Source organism: Anopheles moucheti, chromosome 3, assembly GCF_943734755.1.
Source record: "Anopheles moucheti chromosome 3, idAnoMoucSN_F20_07, whole genome shotgun sequence".
Classification (NCBI taxonomy): Eukaryota; Metazoa; Arthropoda; class Insecta; order Diptera; family Culicidae; genus Anopheles; species Anopheles moucheti.
Window position 1 is genome coordinate 92,508,274 of NC_069141.1, and position 21,904 is coordinate 92,530,177.

At 40.0% G+C, this 21,904-nt stretch overlaps 1 protein-coding gene across 3 annotated transcripts in view; it reads left to right on the plus strand.

The window, feature by feature from the left end:
- Positions 1-2,161: 2,161 nt before the first annotated feature.
- The window catches only part of LOC128305349 (potassium channel subfamily T member 2), a 55,408-nt gene continuing 35,665 nt past the window's right edge, over positions 2,162-21,904 (plus strand). For all 3 annotated transcript variants that reach the window (XM_053042739.1, XM_053042740.1, XM_053042738.1), the window contains exon 1: positions 2,162-2,403. In XM_053042739.1, coding sequence (XP_052898699.1) covers positions 2,162-2,403 — 242 coding nt within the window. The remainder of the gene's footprint in view (positions 2,404-21,904) is intronic.

The following is a 21,904-nucleotide window of genomic DNA, read 5'->3' on the forward strand; positions in this document are numbered from 1 at the left end:
GTCCCTTCGTTAGTGTTTATGCCTTACAAAAGTTTTTGTAAATGAGCGACCATAATTTATTACGTCAAACGTACTACGCTGTGTTTAACTTGACTTAAACTTTCAACACATTTACCGCGCTTTTTACATAAGTTGATGCGGGTGAAGGTTTCTCTACTAGAGATAAAATATTAATCACTCGCGTAATATTTTCCGTTGGTTTTTATCAAGCTACTTCGCGGAAGATCAATAGCGGTACTTTCAAGGTAGAATTTCTGCATAAATCGATAGCTTCCCTTGGAACGGACGCGCGCGTAAACAGATTAAAACTTTGCGAGCTGTTCATAGTTTCAAGTTTAACTTGGTGAATGTTTCTCTACTTCTAATAGGTCACGTTTTTCACATGCAATTTATCCCTAGAACGAAGCTTTTTTCTATTTATGTTTCGTTTTACCCGAGGGTTATCTTACTGTAGTTGGCTAAATTGGGCTGTATTTTGTGCTCAATAGGTTCTCCTTTGTCAGAAGAGCTCCCTATAGAACTGTACTAAAATGCATCATAAATTACCCTCAGAATAATGTTTGCGGATTATATCATATACGCCGTTTGGCACAAAAATATCTCGGCGGCTAGGTATTTATTTTACACTTGCATAGTATATCCGTTTATTGATATTCGTTATTGCTTATTGTTGACTTTACAAAACAAAATGAATGAAACCCACAGTTTCCTTGCTTGGGAAACCCACACAAAAACTGGATTGAAAGAAGTCTACAGCACTGGTTGCAGCAAATGCAAAGATGAACGTACAACATTCAACAAAAATAGGAATAGTTGACTTTAGCTTGTTAAATATATGTATGGGTCGAGTTAGGGTGCAAAACATTATACGTGGATAAAACAAAGGTTAAACAAAGGCAATGCTAAATTTTCGTCAAACTACTGCAAAATTACATTTATTGCGAACAGATTAACAGTTTTGCTCGTTTTAAATTACTTTACCTATGATGCATCCATCAGACATCTGTTCTGCAATTAAATTGATTTTTCTAAAAGCTTACTCTATCTCTCTCTCTCTTTCTCTTTCTCTCTAACTCTCTCAGAAGCTTTCTGTTATTGTCTATTTGCCAAATGTGCTGGTAGTTTTTACGATATGCCCTTTTCCATTATTATATCCGCATTTTCACGATGACATTGCGCTCGTCGCACACAAAGTTTTTAATGAAAATCTGGGGCACAAATTATTATCTCTTGCTAGGCATGCATGCCATGTATGTTAGAAAACATGACGAGAGTTCATACATTAGTAATAGGAAAGCATGATAGCAGGGGCATATTTGGAGTAACGAAAATTCAAATTAGTTTTAAGTAAAACTTATATCATCTCTACTGTGGAGAACTCAATTGTAATTTACATTATGGAGGAAACATTACTGTCAAGCATCTATAATAGGCAATTTTCACTATCACGATACAAAATCATAAGCTGCATAACTGTAGAATAGCAAAAATTTACTACACTGCATTACAACTATTCCTAATGTGCGAGATTCAAGCCACAACGTTACTTAAATACGCACATGAAAGATTTAATACAATCATCATCAAATTGTAAGCCTCTTTGCAACTGGTTTTTGATTGATTTGTTACTGCTTACAGCTAGATACCTCATGATCAAATCATTTACTTCAAATCGTTTCCTAGCGTTCCGATACAAACGTTTGATCTTTCATGCAACAATGTCATTTCTGCTGCCTGTTAGTGCACGTTTCGCTGTTTGCTGTGAACATGCGGCTTGTCAATGGGTGTCCGTTTTCTTCGCTTGCTCGCTGGTTTAAACTGTCCTTATTAACAACAACACTATCGTTGGCGTATATTACAACCTCGTGGCTTGTATTGTATTCCTATTTGTGTTCCATTTTACTTTCCTAACCATTTTGATCATTTTCCGTTTGATTCACCATCTCTTTGTTATGTGTGCTGCTCGTGACAATGGCGTGTTGTATGGTTGCACTATATGGAACCACTTAAATACAATACTATCAATTCCGTACCATACCACACACACACTCACACACTCACATACACACACAAACACACACACACCCATTCTGCTGATTCATTTTCGGACGCAACAATTCGGCTAATTTCGGTTGGTGGTTCCGGCACACAAAAGAGCAGCATGTCGCTATTCTTCTTCCGGTTGCACAATCTCCAGCGCGAGGAGGCGAACAAGAAGCGGAAAAAACAACAACAACAGCAACAGCAGCAGCGCCAGCGGCAAAGGCGCGGTGCCAAAGTCTTCCGGGGTGTGTCCTGTAATTCCGGCCTCAGCCACCTGACGCTTGGACCGTCTCGGCTCTTCGAGAAGACACCCATGAGCCCGTCCGACAGTCTCGACGAGATTGCACTGCAGATCCCCAGGTATTTATCGCAAAATCAAACCACCAGCTACACCCCCCCCCACCCCCCACCCCCGCCACCTGTGAAACAGTTGCATATAAACAACTAATGAAGGGTGAGAGGTGGTAAAAAGCTGTCAATGTTTGCGAGAACGTTTATGTTGAGCGCAACGATTTCCGCACAAATTGAAAACAAACGTACACACTCCTAAATGAAAAACAAACGTACGTCCATTGTTCAGAGCTTTTTTATCGTCATAAATTTCACCGCTGTAATTAAAGTCTATCCACCCAGTTCACTTTTTTCTTCCACAAAATCGCTTTTAATCGCACCAGGTAGCTACGAATCTTTCACTCACATTTTATCTTTCAGGAGTTGCTCACAGACCCAACTCACATAGCCGCGTGTCGTAAAAACGGCCACGCGATCGCTCGACTATCGACGCTTGCTCAACTTATAAAAATGAAATTTCCTCATTAAAAACTTTGCCTTTCGTTGTATTAACTTCCGTTCGGACCATCTTCAACAGAAACAGATATTTTATATTTGTTTGCACTATTCCTTTGTTTAGTCAATTTTATAAATTTACAATAATCTTGTTATACTTTATTTACGTTTTGCTATTGAGTTGAAGCACAATTGTTTGTAAAACTCATCAATGAAATATTCCAATATTTCAATGAAAGGGCACGTTCTCAAATACCTACCCATCAATAACGATCAATAAATATACGACAAGTTTATGGTAGTTTGTATTAGAATTGGTTGAAGCATCAACTGCGCGCGCCTCTATTTTTAAGCTCTCTTAAAACGTGGCCTCCCTAGCAAGCAGACGTGTTCTGTTTCGTTCCTGTGATAATGTGAATTTTGTTTGCAATAAATTGTTATGTGTTAATTTTGTATGAAACGACGGTCTCGCTATAATCATTATTTTAAAGTATGAACCCAAATACAATAGTATTAAACATCTCAATTAGTTCACATGACTTTGAATAGTTTCAACTTTGACCGGTAAGCCGGTAACTATGAATAATCTCGAACACTTCATAGGATAGTTTCATAAAAACAAACAGCAGGTAATGCTTGTTTTGGAGACGTCCCGTCAAGCATCGTAATTACTTTTCCAATCATTTTTGTTTGAATTTGCTATACATATGTGCATACGCATCGACATGAAGTATGGTACCCAGTGATTTGTGCATAATTCTAATTTGTCGTCCTATTTGCCACCAATGCAATTAGATTACCAATGGAATATTTTGTTAGATACTCTAGAGAAATAAACTCATTGACCAACCACATAACATACGACAGGTTTGCAGGGCCATGAAGATTTGTTGATGGTAATTCTATAAGAGCTTTAAGATCAATTATATTACTCTATTATGCGCTTAGTTATGGAATAAAGTGAAAGATGAGTCGCACGTTTTAATGTTCTTTCTATGCCCTGTTCGCGTCTTATATCACCATTAAACCAAAATGGAATCTGTGGTACAGATGCTCCTTTAAATACTAAAATCCGAAATGACTATGATTTACTCTGAAGAAAACGTACTACTCTCATAGGATATTGCCATTTGCGTGTATTCCTTTCATTTCCATTCAGAGCTAATGACTGAGAAATTTCCTACCTTGAACCTCTGCCTAACAAATGAGTTAAATTTAAATCATCAAATGAAACAAAGTAATTATCAGTGAAACGTTTACCTTCGCTTTCAAAAACCACATCACACAAACAGACGAGAGCCCGTGTGTGGTTTTATGGCAGTAGTGATATCGTAGTATTCTGTTTTAACCACAGAACCCCCACGGCTTTGAAGGATATTCACAAGACTTAGGCAATATGTCTCGTGCGACGGAAATTCGAATCAAATATTTACGAACTTTGCGTTGTTTTTAGTTTTCGACAAACCCGAGAGAAGGGGCGAAGGCAGCATAGTGAATTGGATACGTGATAAAACCGAGAGACGGCTACCAACACAAAATGAAATTCATATAACTTACTAACCGTTTCCTGAACAAACACGGGTTTGTATTCAAGTGGTCAGTTATTTTAGACCCTTTGTTTTATAACAACCACCCCCCCCCCCCCTCCCCCTCTCATAAATTATAACACATACTTAAAAAACAGATTCGAAATAGAACTTACCTTGTTTATCGACTCATTTACCAAAGGATACGCCAAGGTCGAGGACAGGGCCAGGAAATAATGATACGAAAAAACATATGCAAGGTTATGTCGACAAACATGACGCTGTAGCTATCGAAACAGGATTTTCGTTACGGATACTAAAGAGGCACAAAACTTTACATAATTTTCAATTGAAACGTAATCTGTTGCTCACACACAGTGTTCACGGTTTTTTTTAATTGTTGCTGCAGGCAATGTATTTACAATAGATATTTTATTCATAATAGACCGTAATAAACTGCAAATTTAAGTTATTATACGACAGTCATTCTTTCAATACACTTTTTGAGCTTTTGAGGATAAGTCACATAAAATCTTCAATTCGTTTAAAGTTAGCAAAATTAGGTAGGCGTAAGGTAGCGAAATCCGATTAACTAATACTTTGTTTGCCCCAAAATTCATCCATTCGGAAAACACTGTATCAGTGCGTATTTTTTAAGTGGTTCCCGCACTGCCTAATGACAGTTGCATTACGGCAAAATCATCTAGGACTAGAGAATCAGAATTCTTTTAAAATACCTTTGTGTGGTTTGTGTGAGAGAACAATCAATGAATTTGGAAATTTGTGCATTTTCCATGTTTTCCATACTTTTTTTTTTATCTATTTCAACTAGAATGTAGTCGAACGTTGTACCTTATCATAGACTCACCTGAGGAGAAACTAATTCCGAAAGCTCGTGCTTCGGGTGATGAAAGCTTTTTTTTATACTAATTGAGTGCCTACATTGCCCCTTCTACGAACGACTCTCATTTATTTCAACATGTCCTTTTGAAATGTGAACAAATTGTCACAATCAGAATTTCAAGGAACGCAGGCGCGTTTTTCTTCGCGTATGCCGAACCTCGTCGGTTGGAAAAGCTCTATTCGGAAAGGGAACTCAGGCGTCACTCACTGCGAGACATGCGAGTAAAGCACAACAATAAGCCCTTTTTCGCATCTGCACTAATACGCGTAGAACAGTTTAGCAAGCACAGCAACCAAAAAAGCTTTGAAATAGTTGTCATCGTGCATCGCTCACGAACATCAACGACATTGTACTGTATCGCCCATACTTCCATCTGCTCCGACTGAGTATCAGGACCGAAGGACCGAGGAAAATTGTTTCGTCCACGTAGCAAGCGAGCGTATATTCTTCAGTTGCAAAACGACCGTTACCGCGAGCACAAGCGACCGTAGTTCATCTCGCACCATATTAACTGACACATAAAGAAATGCTTACTGCAGCTGTGTGCGTGCATGCGTAGCAATATGTGTTTGTGTATGTGAGTGTGTTATGTGGAAGTACCAACTACAAACGGCGTCCGGTATGGATTGTGGAACGCAAATAGGCAATTAGCATTCACTGAAAACGGAAATTGGTTTCGGTCTTAAGTTTGACCAAGTGAGATATATTTAAAAAAAGGAACAGGATATGTTTCGTAACGGTCGTATATCATGAAGCAGTGCAACGAGCCTCTCTATAAAAAGTTAAATGAAATTAAAAATATACTCTTCATGTGCAAATTTGCATGCATTAAGTAAGGAATGTTCGATGCTAAACAAAACAAAAAGCTGTCTGTGGTCTTAATGTAACATTGAAGCAATAGTAATATCCAAGTTCTGAAACGCATTGTTTCGTACCACAAAAAACATCTTATCATGTAATGTGAACGTGGCTGAATGGACTTATCGGTGTCTAGCCAATATTTTACTCATTTTCACACGCAAAGCTTTCCTCATTTAAGGAAAACATGAACTTGCAACGCTGCCTTAACGATTAACCAATGGTGCAAGTCTGACACACATGTAACGCACTAGCATTAGATGACAACACACTTCTTAAAATAATGACCCAATCTCTCCATCAAAACTGTGTGTCCCGATACCGGACTTTCCACAAATATTGATTATGTATCAAATCACTATCAGTAATGACGTTGGCGGGTGTAGGAACGTGTTGCTGGTTACAGGCGGGATTCATGATCTGCACTCCACCGAGTTAACCCTTATGTGACGTCAAGAAAGACGTTTGGAATATTTTAGTGTAGAACACTGCACTGAAACAGTGCAAAAACCAGCGATTTGCATGAGATTTCCTCTCCACTGTCGAAAGTTCCGTTGTATTCGGTTCGTACAGATCCCGAAAAATAAGTTAGCTGTCAGATCGTGTGATGTTAGAATTGTTTTACCATAACGACCCAAGTTCTTTGGCGTTAGTGGCACTGTGGGTAGAAGAAAAGTTCTGATGGATTTCCATACGCTCCCTGCCGTAACGTTTATTTATGGTAGTAACAGCACAGCGCCAATCTACCCCTTTGGAACTACAGAAACTCGAAGATAAAGTGCAAAAGAGTGCAATATAGTGAAGTACATGGTTGAATGCGTTCTAATTGAGTGGTAATTTTAATCTACAACACCCTAAATATAAACCGCAAATAAATAACACAGTAATGTAAGATAGCGGTAGTATGTATTGTGGTAGTGTGTGTTAAACCAAGCGTTTCCGATGCCCCAAGCACGGAGCAGCTCATCTTCGTTTCACTGTCCGGGGGAATTTATTATGGCTGCAACCAGTCGCTACTCATCCTACAACTGCTTGACATCATGGGATTCATACGATAAAATACCAAGGTTACTATAGCACAAACTCTCTTCTCAAAATATTCGATTTCCTGTTTTGTGGAGTCAAACACAAGCATTCCGAAAAATACGAAATTCAGGTAACATTCTTAGGAGGTGCCCAAAGTGGGAGATGCACCACATGTACTAATCATGTGTGAAAACTAGGACACTACCCAATCCCTGGCGCTCCCTAGTAACGATTGTTTTAATCTGGAGTAATTTATTTCAAATGAAATTTATTCGTTACGAAGCGGACATATTTCGTTTGTTAGATGATATCCAGTTTCTTTTCCATAACGATCGTTGGCTCCACACATGAGAGAACGAGCATTCACAGTGCAAAGACTATAAATAGAACCGTAAAAAACATGTCTACCGGCCTGGCCGAACTTATTATCCTTGATTTACAGTCGAGTAGAACATCATACAGTTATGAGTGCCTTTTGTGTTTCAACCAGATAAATAAAAGCTTACCCGGAGACTGATGTACAGTGAAGCTGTATTTTAAAGACCGTTTCTCCGTTTATCGTTTACCGTTTATCGAAAGTAATCGATCTTCTCGTCAGTATTCTATGTATTCTTTAAAAAAATATACTTATAACTTCTAAACAATCTCAGGGCAAAGTGCCGACACTCGCAAATTGCAATTTTTTAACGCTCGTCGAATTTCTCTACGATGCAGTAGAACGTGAAAAACATAAACCGAAAATAAATCATTCTTTGAACACCAGGTCAAATCACCCGGACGTAAATGGGATTCTTTCTTCGGTTTCCTGTTTCAGAGGAGCTCGTAAATACTGCTGCAGTTATCACAAAGGCACACCTTCCCTATCTTCATTTCCAAAATTATAGTTCACAAGAAATACTGTAAAAGTGTAAGCAAATGAGCACCGGTTAGTTCAGCAAAACTATGTTTAACATTTATTGGACTTTGATTGTTTTTTTCGTATGCAGCGTAAGTAACAGATGGTTTGCAGTGCAGGCAACTTCATTGCGCTTATAATATTATTTAACTGGCGATTGCAATGTAAGATGCTACTGTACGAAAAATGAAGAACATTTTTGATTCACCATTATTAAATCACTACCTGAGCACTCCCTCGAGTCATTAGCACGTTCGATCGGTTCCGTGAAATTGCTATCAATTACACTGTGTTTTACACCTTCTGTGGTTTTCCACAAATCAGTGCTTCAATTAAGTTCTGTTCCTTGAAACCAACTCGTTCAACAGTAGTGTAGTGCAAATATTTATAAAGACCTTTGATTTTTTGTCTCGGATTTTTGTGCTATTTCTGCTCGCTTGCTAGCGCAATGATAGAACTAATCAAGGAGAACAAAATTCTACCACCGGGACAAACAAAAGATCGCAAGAACCACACAAGTATACATACATACGCGGTGCCTACGAGATCCCGTCGTGTCATTTTTATCTTATTTTTATCACGCGCACTCCTTTAATGGCGCAAATATTTAATCATAAGAGTAAATTCTGAATGAAGCGAGAACGGGAATGGAGGCTGGCCGTGGAGAGGAATTTCCATATGTCGCCTGAAGGATCTCGAAACCCTTTCGGTGAACCAAATTCTGTCGTGTTCTTCTCCCAGAGGATTGCTTGGGCTTTGGTGTCAAGATAGATTAAGATCCGTAAAATGTTACCAAAAGCATTTCCTTTTCTATGTTTTTTTTTTCAATTTTAAACCTATTTTCGAAAATCACCATGATCGCAGTAGCGAAACAAACTCACGACACAGTGTACCTTACAGATTTTTTCCTTCTTCCTGTCGAAGGAAAATAAACCATGCTTTTAGAATAGTTGAATAATGCTTGTAACTTTTATGATTTTTTTTTATTTCGTTGGGACTGCCAGGCCGTATCGACTTATTTAGATCACATGGCCGAATAGTCAGTACATGCTACAGAGATTTTGCCTGGCATGTCGAAGACCGGCATGGAATGAATATATGTTCTATAAAATTAATATACATGATACATACACATAATACATGAATGGTTTGAATAAATTTACATCCGAGACAAGTGAGGTTTTCGGTGAAAAAAGCAAAGGACCGACCTACCTACCGACAAACAAAGGACCTCCGACCTGTGTTCTACCTCGGAGAAGAATACATCACAAACTATTAACATGACACATGTGTAAGTGCACACACGCTTCTTGCCATGAAATTGACATAAACGGTAATGCTCTATTCGACTGTCGATTATACGTACAAGTTCCTTGTTGCAACATTATCCAGATCAAGCCCTTTTCCAGTCCTTGATCGCTTAATACTGCACCTCGTCGGTGGGATATCAACCTTTGAACCGTCGATGCGTGGGATGCGGTGGCAGAAGCCCTGCAGACAATTAGAATAGAATTGCTTTCAATGTGGAAGGAGGATCAACGTCTTGATCGTGCGGAAGGAATCAGTCGCTGTGCGCGTTTCGAAATGACGCCAGTGGCCATCAGGCAGTGTGTTTTGTACGTGATTTATTGTCAGTGATTGTCAGTGTGGCGTGTGCAGACTTTACTGTTTTTTGTTTTTGATTATTCGTATGTTCGTATCAATCCATGCCAGGTGCACACACACACACACACACACACACACACGCTCACTTCATGTTTCCGGTAAATGCAAATACCCGGCCCGAATGATCCTGAAGAACCAGAAGATTATCATCTTGTAAGGTTATTCCGAGGCAAACATTCGAGGAATCCGAATCCGAGGCTAAAACCAAATTGATGGTGGCACCACCAGCGGCCCTGCTAACTAAACTTACGCAGTGGTGACATACAAAAAGGAAATCACAAAATGCTAAATATGCAAATTTATTTGCCATATTGTAATTTCGATCAGTGACCTATCTATCATTTTGAACGTTGACAAATTTGTACATTTGTTTGCAGGTCATTTTGTACAGAATAACACATTGTTTTCTACCCGTACCGAAAAGACGTTAAAATGTCACTGTACGATAGCCTTTAGTTTATTTAGAAAACCTTTAGTTTATTTAACTTAACTACTTTTACTCAACAATTTCAACTAAATAAGTGTTGGTAAAAATCAACGGTCCGATTTGAATTAGGCCCAATGACAGAACAGATCGTAGCCGGCATCGCGAAAGAAACATTCAAAATTAACAGTCGTTAAAATTTAACCGAAGTCGTTGAAAATAGCTCGACTTTGGTATCGCGAACGGGATGAATTTACAGTTGTTAATATGAAGGAATCCTTTCAATACGCAGATTTGGAAGTGTCAAATACATATGTGTTAGTTATTTTGTTGTCAACGAAGCAGGCATTCCGTGTTTGCCTCGGCAGGCGCATTGTTTAGGTGTTCGAAAAAAATAATTTTGTACAAGAAACTTATCTCCTTTGCTGTGAAGTGCGCCTGGCGCAGGCGGGTGTTTTTGTCCTTCACGCGGATATGCAGCAAACGGTATAGCGCTTCATGTGTCGGTGTCAGCCTGTGATTTTCTTCTTTCAGTGCCTGCGACGCTTATCAGGGCGCGATACCTGAATCGGCTGCATGCTGCCTTTGTGCCTGCGGTATGAGTGAAACAGGCCCTGCACAACCGACACGTTTTTAGACGATCTTAGTCATTTGTTTGAGCATGTAACTTGATGAAAAAAAGGTTGAAGACAAATAATGCTGCAGAAATGCCAAGAAAATTTCTTCTCAGATCAGATCAGAAGAAGAAGAAAATCAGAAAGGTTGACTGATTTGTAGACTGGTGATAAAAAAAAGGTTTTTGTCCGAATCCCGACTTTTACATTCGTTATTTGTTTCAAAAACATTTTATCGTTTGCAAAATCGCTTTTCAGCAAGTTCATTATGTTTTTTGAACATATGAAACTAAGGAAACCAACAGAACTTACCATTTGCTACAGTTTTGTACTTGCCATCACATATTTTCATTGTCTGCACAGCTAAGGAGTTTACCAGTGAAAGCTAATATCCCATATCTCACGTATATTAAACTAACAACGCACAAGACATACCTTGTTCATCTTAATGGAATACATTTCGTTACGCTTTAATTACTCCATTCATTACCTCCAATGAAATAATTTACCCAGGTCAGAGCCCTAAAAACAACCTAAAGCAACGAAGAAACAACATTTTGAAATGCCAATTTACATGCTCCGACCGAAACAAATTACTCTTATTATTCGGTGTAGTCTGACCCGTGGAGCTTTCATCTGTGCGACGATTGTGCAAATGTTACTCGCAGGTAAAAACATTCATCCCCATTCGTAGGCCCTTTCGCGGAAAAAAGAACTCGTTTTGCGCCGTCCTTATTGTCACTACCCTTGATCCGTGTGCCATCGAATGTGTTGTTTAGTGTGTCAGTGGGGTGGGTGTGTAAGCAGGGTCAACAAAGAAGGAGCAACTCACGGAAATGCAAATTTATAATTAAGTTTCCCCAAGCGATGAGCTCGCTAGGACTTGGACCAGTTTTGGTAAAGGCCCAATTTACCGAAAATGAATGATGAAAAATGAGCTTCAATGAGTGAATTGGCAATCGAGTAAAATTTTCGAGATGGTTTGGTGGGCGAAATGTTTGAGAAATTATAGTAGATCTTCGAGCTGCTCCGTAGCGTTCGTTCACATTATTTCATTTAAGAAACGTACAGACCGGTGCCTTATGTATGAATTTATCGTTTTGTATCTTTAACACAGATGCATCTGTCTATGTATCTTGAATGTTCAAGCCAACTTTACCAATAGAATTTACTACGAACATATAAACTGTCACGTAAACCGACAGCCTATAAACAACGTGATATAAAAAAATTAACAAGGTATAAAATACCTAGGAATCGAATATAGATTGATTTCTAAATGAAGATGTAAGACAGCTGCTCTTCAAATTGCAAAATAAAGCATTTTTCTTGCAGATCTGAATCTGTTTTGGTCATATTTCCCGTATGCTAAAAAAGTAAAAAGAAATGAAACAAAAAATCACATATTTTTAACATGTTTCAAAAATGCATGTAACATGTATTTGCAAATAACAATATTTACTTTATAAATAATCCTTCTTTGCTTCAATCGTTAAATCGTTCTTTAAATTTGCATTTCATTATTTCTTTTCTTTTATTAGTCTTGTGTTCGGGATGGCATTTTTGAATATTTCTACACACACATATTTTATTTTATTTTTCCATTATGACGGCCAAGGGCCGTACGATCGACATATTTTGTCTAAATTCCATGACTTTGGGCATTTCCTCCCAGTTATGAGCCTTATCCCGGGCTTGCTCGGTTGTTTTAAAAACTAACTTAAAACTATGGAATGCAGATGGCGGATGGTGATGTGGTCTTTTTCATGGGTGGCGGTTGAAGCTTTGTGGTGATGGCGATGATGGTGGCGGTGGTGATGCTGATGCTGGTGGTGGTATTTGTTGTATGGTGGTTGGTGGTGGTGGTGGTGGTGGATGTGATGCTGGGCTATTGATGTTGTTGCCGGTCTATTGTTGTAGGTGTAGACAAAGAACAGGCACGTAATATTAGTGTAACATTTACAACAGTTACAACAAGGAGCGATACAACCGTGCTAGTTGTAGCTATATTTTTCTGCCTCCGTGGATGTTCGGAGATGCTGCCGTGTCCCAGTGGGGTCGCGTTGGTGTCGAAATCTATGTGGCACAATACGAATATAACGTAGGACAACATTTAACATTTAATGGAACATTTGGTAGGATGGAAAGGAACTTAAGGAAGGGAATCAAAGGATTAAACCATTCTCTCGGCAGAAGCGGTATATAATCATCATATACCTCAAGTCCTTGTTAGCCAGTACGTCGCGGATCGGAGCACCCGGTTGCAGTCCGATCCCTCGGATTGCCCTCAGCAAGTCAGGTCTGGCGGGTTCAAATTCCACGCAGTGCCACCGAAGGTGATCCACAGCGTGGAATCCAACCCCGCAGCCACATACTTTCGTGTCCGACAGGTTTATGCGCTGTAGATGTGCATCCAGTGCAAAATGGTTCGACATAAGCCGAGACATCATTAGGATAAACGCACGATCCACAGAGAGCCCACCAAACCAGGGCCGCAGGGACACTTGCGGAGAGATCGAGAAAAGGAATCTCCCGAGTTCATCCGCTTCCCACATGCTCTGCCAGCGAGACAGACAAAGTTGCTGTGGGGAACGAGAGTACTCATGGGTTGAGATTGGTCTATCGTAAAATGCGCCTTCGGTTGCGCCTTTTTTGGCCAGTGAGTCGGCCTTTTCATTGCCGGGAATTCCACAATGAGAAGGAACCCAAATTAACGAAACTCTAAAAGCTTTCTCAAACAATGAGCCAAATACTTCCATAATTTTGTGGATAAAATAGTCATGGCTCTTAACAGCCTTCTCTGTTTTTAGCGCTTCAATTGCGCTTAAACTATCAGTGAAAACGAAGTACTGACCAGAAGGGCTCGCAGCTATGATAAGTAGCGCGTAAAATATTGCGGCCAACTCAGCAGTGTATACACTGCATGGTTGCCTCAACTTGAACGCGACCTCCGTTGTTATGCCAAAAACACCGAAGCCCGTACCCTCCCCAGAAGACGATCCATCAGTGTAGAACTGTTTTGAAGGGTCTAAATGGCCATACTTTCTCCTAAAAATGCCCGGGACGACCTTCCCGGGCGAAGATCATTAGGTATGGTCTTGATTTCCTCTCGCAACGAGGAGTCTGTACATACAAAAGAACTGTAGGCCTCAGGAAGGGCAGCACGGTTTATTGCTTGTGAAGCGCTAGGGTGTACTTGTAGGGAGACAAAATCATTATATACATCATCCTGCCTCTATTAGTGCTTTGAAATTCTCTATAATCAAGGGATTTGATACTGAGGATCGGACCAGAAAACGAAGCGAGAGCAGCTCAAAACGAAGTTTCAGCGGCATCACTCCAGTCATCACTTCTAGGGACATGTTGTGAGTGGATTTCATGCTCCCTAGTACGAGTCTAAGACAACGGTACTGTATTCTTTCTAATTGTATCATCAACGTTTTGGGTGCCCACTGAAAGCATATGCTTCCATACTCCAAAACGGATAGTACTGTAGCCTTGTACAATCGCAGGACATCTAATGGGTGTGCGCCCCACCAGAAGCCTGTGATTGTCCTCAAAAAGTTGATTCTCTTAGAACACTTTTGGACCAGATGGGCGATGTGTGTGTTCCATTTCAGTCTAGAGTTGAACCAAACACCTAGGTATCGAAAATTTTTCGGATATTGATATCTTTTCCCCATACAAAAAGACATCAGGTTTTGGTTCAAATAGTCCTCTCTGTCTGTTATTAACCGTGTCGCTAAAACAGGAAAAGACTACCATTTCAGTTTTTGACGCAGAAAACGTGATACCTAGGCTATCTGCCCACTTGGTGAGATTATCCAAAGTGGATTGCAAAGCTTCTTGTATATCGATGGTGCGTCTGCCCGCGACTGAAAAAACACCATCGTCTGCCAATTGTCTAATGCTGCAGTTGGCCGCCAGACAGGTATCTATATCCTTGACATAAAAGTTGTATAGCAGGGGGCTCAAACAGGACCCTTGTGCTAGTTCATGGAAGCTGGTCCGTTTCATTTTTACTGCTTTGCACCTTCTCTTCAAACTCTTGTACTGTATATACAAGTGTCTGGAGCCAGTGTCTCTAAAAGCCTTAAAAGCCGTCCGCTTCATGTTAAATACCGCTTGACAATCCTTGTCCCACCAAGGAGTGGGAGGTTTTTTAAATGTCCTTGCTTGGTGGGAGCCCCTTGTTTGGGCGGCAAGGGCGCACTCGATTATCAATGATTCGAGTTTTTTATATTCCTTTACAGGACATGAATCGGGTTTATCAAGGAAGAGTGAAGCGGTCATAAGTTCACCGTATCTCACCCGATTGATATTCCTCGTTAAGTCACATTTAACGATCGAATTATCTACTGAGTATCCTCCCTTAATGTAAGAGATTGCTATCGGCAGATGATCACTGCCGATAGGGTCCTGGATCACCTTCCAACTAAAATCCAAGGACAAAGCTGAGGAGCATAATGACAGTTCCAGTGCACTTGCCCTACTCATTGCTGTTTGCATCCTAGTTGCCTCCCCTGAGTTAAGTATTGCAAAGTTATGTCTGTCGCAGAATTCTCTGATTAAGGGAGCGCGAATATCATCCTTTACACATCCCCAGTCTAAACCATGGGAGTTGAAGTCTCCCAGGATTAAAAGTGGCCCAGGCAGAGCCACTGCTAGATTTCCAAGATCCTGTTTGATCTTTTCACTCCTGTTCTTTTCATCCTTAGCTATCGGGGGGATATAAATAGAGGCAATTGTCACGTGAAGATCGCCTATCTTTGTCTTTATAGCGACAGTTTCGATTATATCCTGTCTGGGGGTTGCTAGTCTTGAGAAAGTGTGACTCTTTTTAATACCAATCAACACCCCTCCTCCTCGGTTGATTCGATCTTCACGGATTAAGTTATATCCCGGGAAGGTTAATATTGGGCGATAGCCAAGTTTCACACAGGGCGAAGACGTTACAATTATATTCGCCAACTATGGCTTTAAAAGAGTCTATTTTCCAATCAAACTTCTACAGTTCCATTGTATGATGGTAGCCATTTTGATTTAATCATCAAGACGGACCATCATACTCAAGTATGGCCATTGTGTCAGCCACTGTTTGATCATCCCCTTTAGGTACGGGAGAGCCCAAGTAGCGATCATTTGTAGTGGGATGGGAAGATTCAAGGACATAACAAGGGACTCTAGGATTTCGGTCAAGGAAGGGGTGTGAGCCCTCGAGAAGCTCCTAGGTTCAGTGGTGAAGCCAGCAGTGTCCTCGGCCTGAGGGGATCGCTTCTTCTTGGTTGCTCCCGGGGAGCTTGGGATGATTTTTTCGAGGGATCAGCGCCACGACTAGGACAATTGGATGTGGGGAATGGCGTCTTTTTCTCGGCGCGACGCTGTGGTGCCACAGGGATTCCCTTTTTCGATAAGACCTTCCTTTGGACCTTTTTGTAGGAACTAGCTAATCGGCCCGGTTACAGGGCTATGCAACAGAATTTTGTTGTGTACGCAAACTCAAAGATGTTTTAGAAAGAGGTTTTCTTCCCAATTGGAGGATGTTGTTAATTTTATTTTATTTAGTTTAATAAATTATCAAATTTCTCACCTCGGGCCCCTTTGGCTCTCATAAAAACCTATTTGGCAAAGCATATTCCAAGTCGCTTTGAGCTTTTGTTGTTGTTATTAGTTTTAACAGACCTTGAGCCTTGATGACTTCGTTCTTCTCTTAGTCTGATATATATATATATATTGATCTTAGTGGTTGATAAGTCCCGAACCTTGGTCATTTATCACGAATGAAATGTATTGTAAAAATATACGTCACGTCGTGTTTGCGTGCAGCTCCCATCTGGATCATATGCAACATATCATTTTAACATGAGTATTCTAAATTACAATGAAGCACTTTATAATATTTTTGCGTCAGATCCCCAGTTGCTTGCTATGCATTTATGCTTTTCGTAGGCATCGCACATAATTTCGTCGAAAGTCGACGTCTTTCACAATCAGATAAAAGCAACTGATTGGATATATCTAAGGTTAAGTAGCCATCCACATTCAGGTACCACAGATTTCCCATGTTTTTTTTCTAACTTTTTCCACACAGACAGTATATTTGAGTCATGTCTTTCCAGTAATAGACACACACATGTTTAAATTTCATAAGGTGCCATTTAATCAGATGTAGCGGCGCCAGTCTTCTTTAGATAGGACCGGTACAAAATTACAACCCAACCAATCCCTCGTTCCCAGGAACAACTATCCAGGTTGCGGGTAAATAAAGTTAAAAGGCCCAGAATTTGCTGGCCAATATCTCTTGATGTTGTGCTTGTGTCATGGGTTATTGAAATACAGAGGATTTGAAAAAAATATTGACCCTACTAAAAATCTTCTCGGTTACCTGGTTTGATAAAAATTTCTCTATTTAAACTGAGAAGTAAACAACATAGCACAACAACAGCAATTACTCCTGAAACAATCTCGCATTTCTTTTAGTGAAAAATAAAACATGAAAAATTGCAGCGAATCAAGCAGTAAACTTTAACTTTAAAATATTTATAAGCTACTGTAAAGCATGGTATTGTTTTAGAAAATAATGCTGCTATTTTCGTGGATTGAACGACCATTTCTGGTCTTCCTTGATTTGTATTCATCAGGATAGTGAGTCGCTCACTTGGCACTTGGAAGCGTTGGAGCGGCCCGGTGGTTTGATGGTAGCGACCCTAGCGATCTTCACACGATCGGACCTGACAAAAATCCCATCCGGATCAATCACCCGTACTCAGGACTGACTATCCAGCTTCGGGTAAATAAAGATACAGAAAGCCAGAAATGGCAGGTTCAGACCTCTTAGAAGAAGTGAGTGCTGCGTACGGGGGTACGGCTCGAATAGGTCGTTTAAGAAACCGTTCACCGTTCTGTATCACCGACCAAAATTAAAATCTTTTTGAAAATCTTGTAAAGGATCCGACTGAAAATGCAAGAAAACGCGCGAATACCCAAGGACAACACATAAAAACATTCACAAATTGCGCGTCTGTGGACGTCGATCCGTGTAAAAAACTTCCATTTGGTAAAATCATAGTATGCATGGAAAAATAAATTGTTGGCGAGGGAATCATAGAAGGCGTTGAAAGATAGCAGTTTAAAGAAGAGCTGAGAAATCAAAACGCTCCACTTAAAAAAATGATCCAAGGGTGTTGGAAATAATGTTACCATGGAAACGTTATGAGTCGCCTCCAACTAAAATTTGTATAGCGATATCTCGATAATTTTCTTGGTCTCATGACCACCCGCTCTGATGCAGTCAGATTTACAGATGGTACATTTGGCGCATCATCGGTCAGCACTTCAAACGAATTTTGTGCACTCCTAAGAGCCTCACTAAACGTGCCGCGTGCCCGCTCGGCTATTGTTTTTGATTGCTTTTTTTTATTTTTTTATAAACAGGGACACTACCACCTCGTGCCACTCGTCCCGAGAATGCGAACATTTAGGGGTCAAGGTTTTGCATTCCTCGGTGGAGTGTTGCCCCCTACATTTACCGCAGCTTATTTTGCCAGTGCAAAACGCTTCGGAGTGGCCTATACGACTGCACTTAGAGCAGGTGGCCACCCTTGGAATGTATGGCCGGTGGATGGGTATTCTTAGACCCTCGCAAACGAGTGCCTGTGGGAGTACCATTCCCTCAAACGTAATCCGGAGGGAGGATGTCGGGACGAAGGTTTTTCCACCTTCCTCGGATACCACTGCTTTGTACAGTTTTTTAACCTCCAAAACACGTACTTTTGGAGTATCTGGCGACGGAAAAGTTCCGACACCATTTTTTAAAATATCCTCCTCGGGATAGTCGAAATCTTCGACCACGCCGGTTACCTCCACCGATCCACCAGGGATAAACACCCGGTAAAGCTCCGCATACTCCGTATCGGCCGCTATAGCATTGGCTTGAAGCCGGTCCTTTGCGGTGACTTTGATCTTGTTCGGGCGCATCCGATAAATATCGGTTACACCCGGGTACTTGGCTAAGATCGATGTGGCGATCGATCTCACATCCAACTGGCGCATCCGATAAATATCGGTTACTCCCGGGTACTTGGCTAAGATCGATGTGGCGATCGATCTCACATCCAACTGGCGCGTACTTGGCATAAAATAAACTATTGGCTTACCCTGCCAGGAAGCGGGGTAAGCGCGCGATCTTGTTAAGCCCTTATTCAGCGATGCTGATGCTTGGGCTTGAGGGTCAGAATTGGACGAACATTCGCTAGCGAGTTTTTTTGGTGCTGGCGCACCTTTCTTCCGTCCTATCTTCCGCTTTGCCCCACTGCGTAACTCCGAGTCGGAGTCACTGCATGGGTCTGACTCTACCATATTGGTAAAGCCCGAGAATTGTCAACTGGGGACAGGGATTGGGACTTACCGTCACGCACAGAAACACTTCACACACACTACAGTGAAAACTAACTGCGATCGCTATGATAGGACACTCTCGTGAGTTACCCTACGCATACGATCGACACATAGACAACACTTTCTCCTAGCGAATATCGGAGAATAACGCAACACCAATTAGCACAACACAGCCACGACGAGATTCTCGGCGTTGTCGCTATCGCAACCGGGGCACTGACCGCTATCAGCCGAAATCGAAACGCAAGCGCTCGTCTGGAACACGTCTGCTCTCGACGGAGGCTGGAGGCAAAATGACACACACATATATTATTATTATTATTATTATTATTATTATTATTTATTTCTTATTGCTTGCCTCAAGGGCTGTACAATGACGTCTTTGATTACAAAGACGTGTGATATACACACACACACACACGATTACTATAGTTCTCTTGCGTAGTCGTGATACCGGAACTATATAGCAAGTAAGTGCATTTGCCGGTCGTTTATTGTATTGTCATTGATCGCTTCGTTCACAATCCATTTTCCTCTGGCCCGTTACCATAGTCAACAGTACGAACTGTACTTTCCACTAGATAAACTATGCATTGATCAACTCGTCAATGTGCCGACTATACCTACACTGTAGTGCTTAATCTGACTTTGAATCTCATTGCATTGCTGGCACTGTTCTCAAGAAATGAGTTTTCAAATTCAATTCGATTTCTGCGGCATCGTTCAACGGACTTACTGTTTCCGGATTAGATTTAGACCAAAATGTTGTGACTAAGCCATTGTCGGTAGCAGATTTCAGTTGAAATTAAGTAAGAAATAATCAGAATACAGAAACCGAAACAGATTTGTAGTTTACTTATCTTACCAAATACGTTTTTCTGTAGTGTCATCTCGTTAATAGCACATTTTATCTTTTAAGAAATGGCTGGTTCATGGATACAGAGTGATTCTCGTGTCTCGGTTGGTATTAAAAAAAAAAAATTCCACTTGATGGCTTGAATACTTCGATGAAATACATGACGCACCCAAATACGTAATAAGAAGTCTCTTATCTCGATAATGTTGATTATAATTTATCCAATTTATTACTTGCAAATCCCATTCCAACAAGCGAATCGACCGGTAGCTACGTCTGAATGCATAGACAATCCGAGGCTACGAATCATTCTTGAGCGCATACACGCTCATGTGCGCTTGCAAATCCCTTAAACTTCGCTGAAAAATATATTTCTAGCGAACGTAAGTCTCGGCGGTAGGATATGCGGGTTGTTTCAAGTTCTATCAAACATTTTTCCATGCTCATAGGCCGCGTCGGTCATTTATCTTACGGATTGAGAATCAAACCTTGAAACAGAAAAGAAAGCCTTTTTCTCAATGATTTTTTTTTTTGCTTTATAGCTTGTGTTCGCAATAAATGGACAAGAAGTACTTTTATTTGTATAAACAAACAAAACAAAAAAAATCAAAGCAGTAAATGTATCCATCATTAAAATGTGATTTAGCTCAATGTGGTGTATTTATTTCCATATTTACCAATTTATCCTAATTCGTTTACAGCTATAATTTAAACACGAAACGTATAACTAAAACAAAACAATCAGCTGTTTTTTAAATTTATTTTCTGTATTTTTTTATGCGGCAAGCTACAAACAACCAGGCGTCTCCTTTGCATAAGCAGTGTTTGGATTTGTTTTTCATCGTCACAATATTTTTTCATTGTTAATTGGTATAGTAGCTTAGGAAATTCGAGATTTTGATACCACAGTAAATTCGACGCAAATGAGCTACTATCTAAGATTAATACCGTTTTTGAAAACTCGAGCCTTTCGCCCTTCAGTCCATTTGTTGTGTAATAAGACACGAACACAATGGCACACTTTAGTGTGTAATGAAAGTGTTGAAAATTTAGATGGTTTGAGCTTACAATACAAGTTGCGGCTCCCAATAAAGTCCAAATAAAATTGACTTTTCCAAGTGATAGCATTGTTGCTCGAGTGTCGCCGATGGAAATAAAACTTTTCAAATTAACTAATACCCAGACAATGTGCAAATCATCAAAAGGGAAAAAAACCTTATAGCAATCCTTCTTGTTCTCACAGAGCATCGTTACCCGGTTTCACTAAATCATTACAATTGATCACCGTTCTATGTTCGATACAGGTCTAATGGCTTTCTTAACTCTTAACTTAAGTCAAAGTTAGTGTGTTTATTTTCAATTAGAAATTATTACACAATTAGTTTTCGATTAGAAAACAAAGAAAAATCAAGCGCATCAGAATGTGAATTGATAGTTGCTCCGCAAGTGTAAGCAAAATCGCGTTCTGAGCCTCTGTAATATTTGATATTACTTTTTACATTGCTTTTTTCTGATGCTTGTTTACATCGATAAAAAGCATCCAATTTCCATTACATTGATTTTAACTACACCTCCTCGTATCCAAATCCGCTGGAAGTAGGAAAATTAAGGAAAATTAAAACGATTTAATTTCTTCTAAAATCTGATAAATGCCTCTGATGCTTTTCGAATTCAGGTTTAAATGGTGAGATTTTAATTTAAATAGATACTCATACAATCGAACCGACACCGACTCTAAACTAATCAAAATCGAACATCCATTTTCATGCAGTTACTATTCCATGTTGTTTGGAAGAGAACATATTGGCGTTTTGTACAGCATTTTGATATCACTCCATCATTGATTTCTGTTAATGAAATTAACCAAATTTCCAATAAATATTAATGTTTTAAAATTATACTGGTTTAAT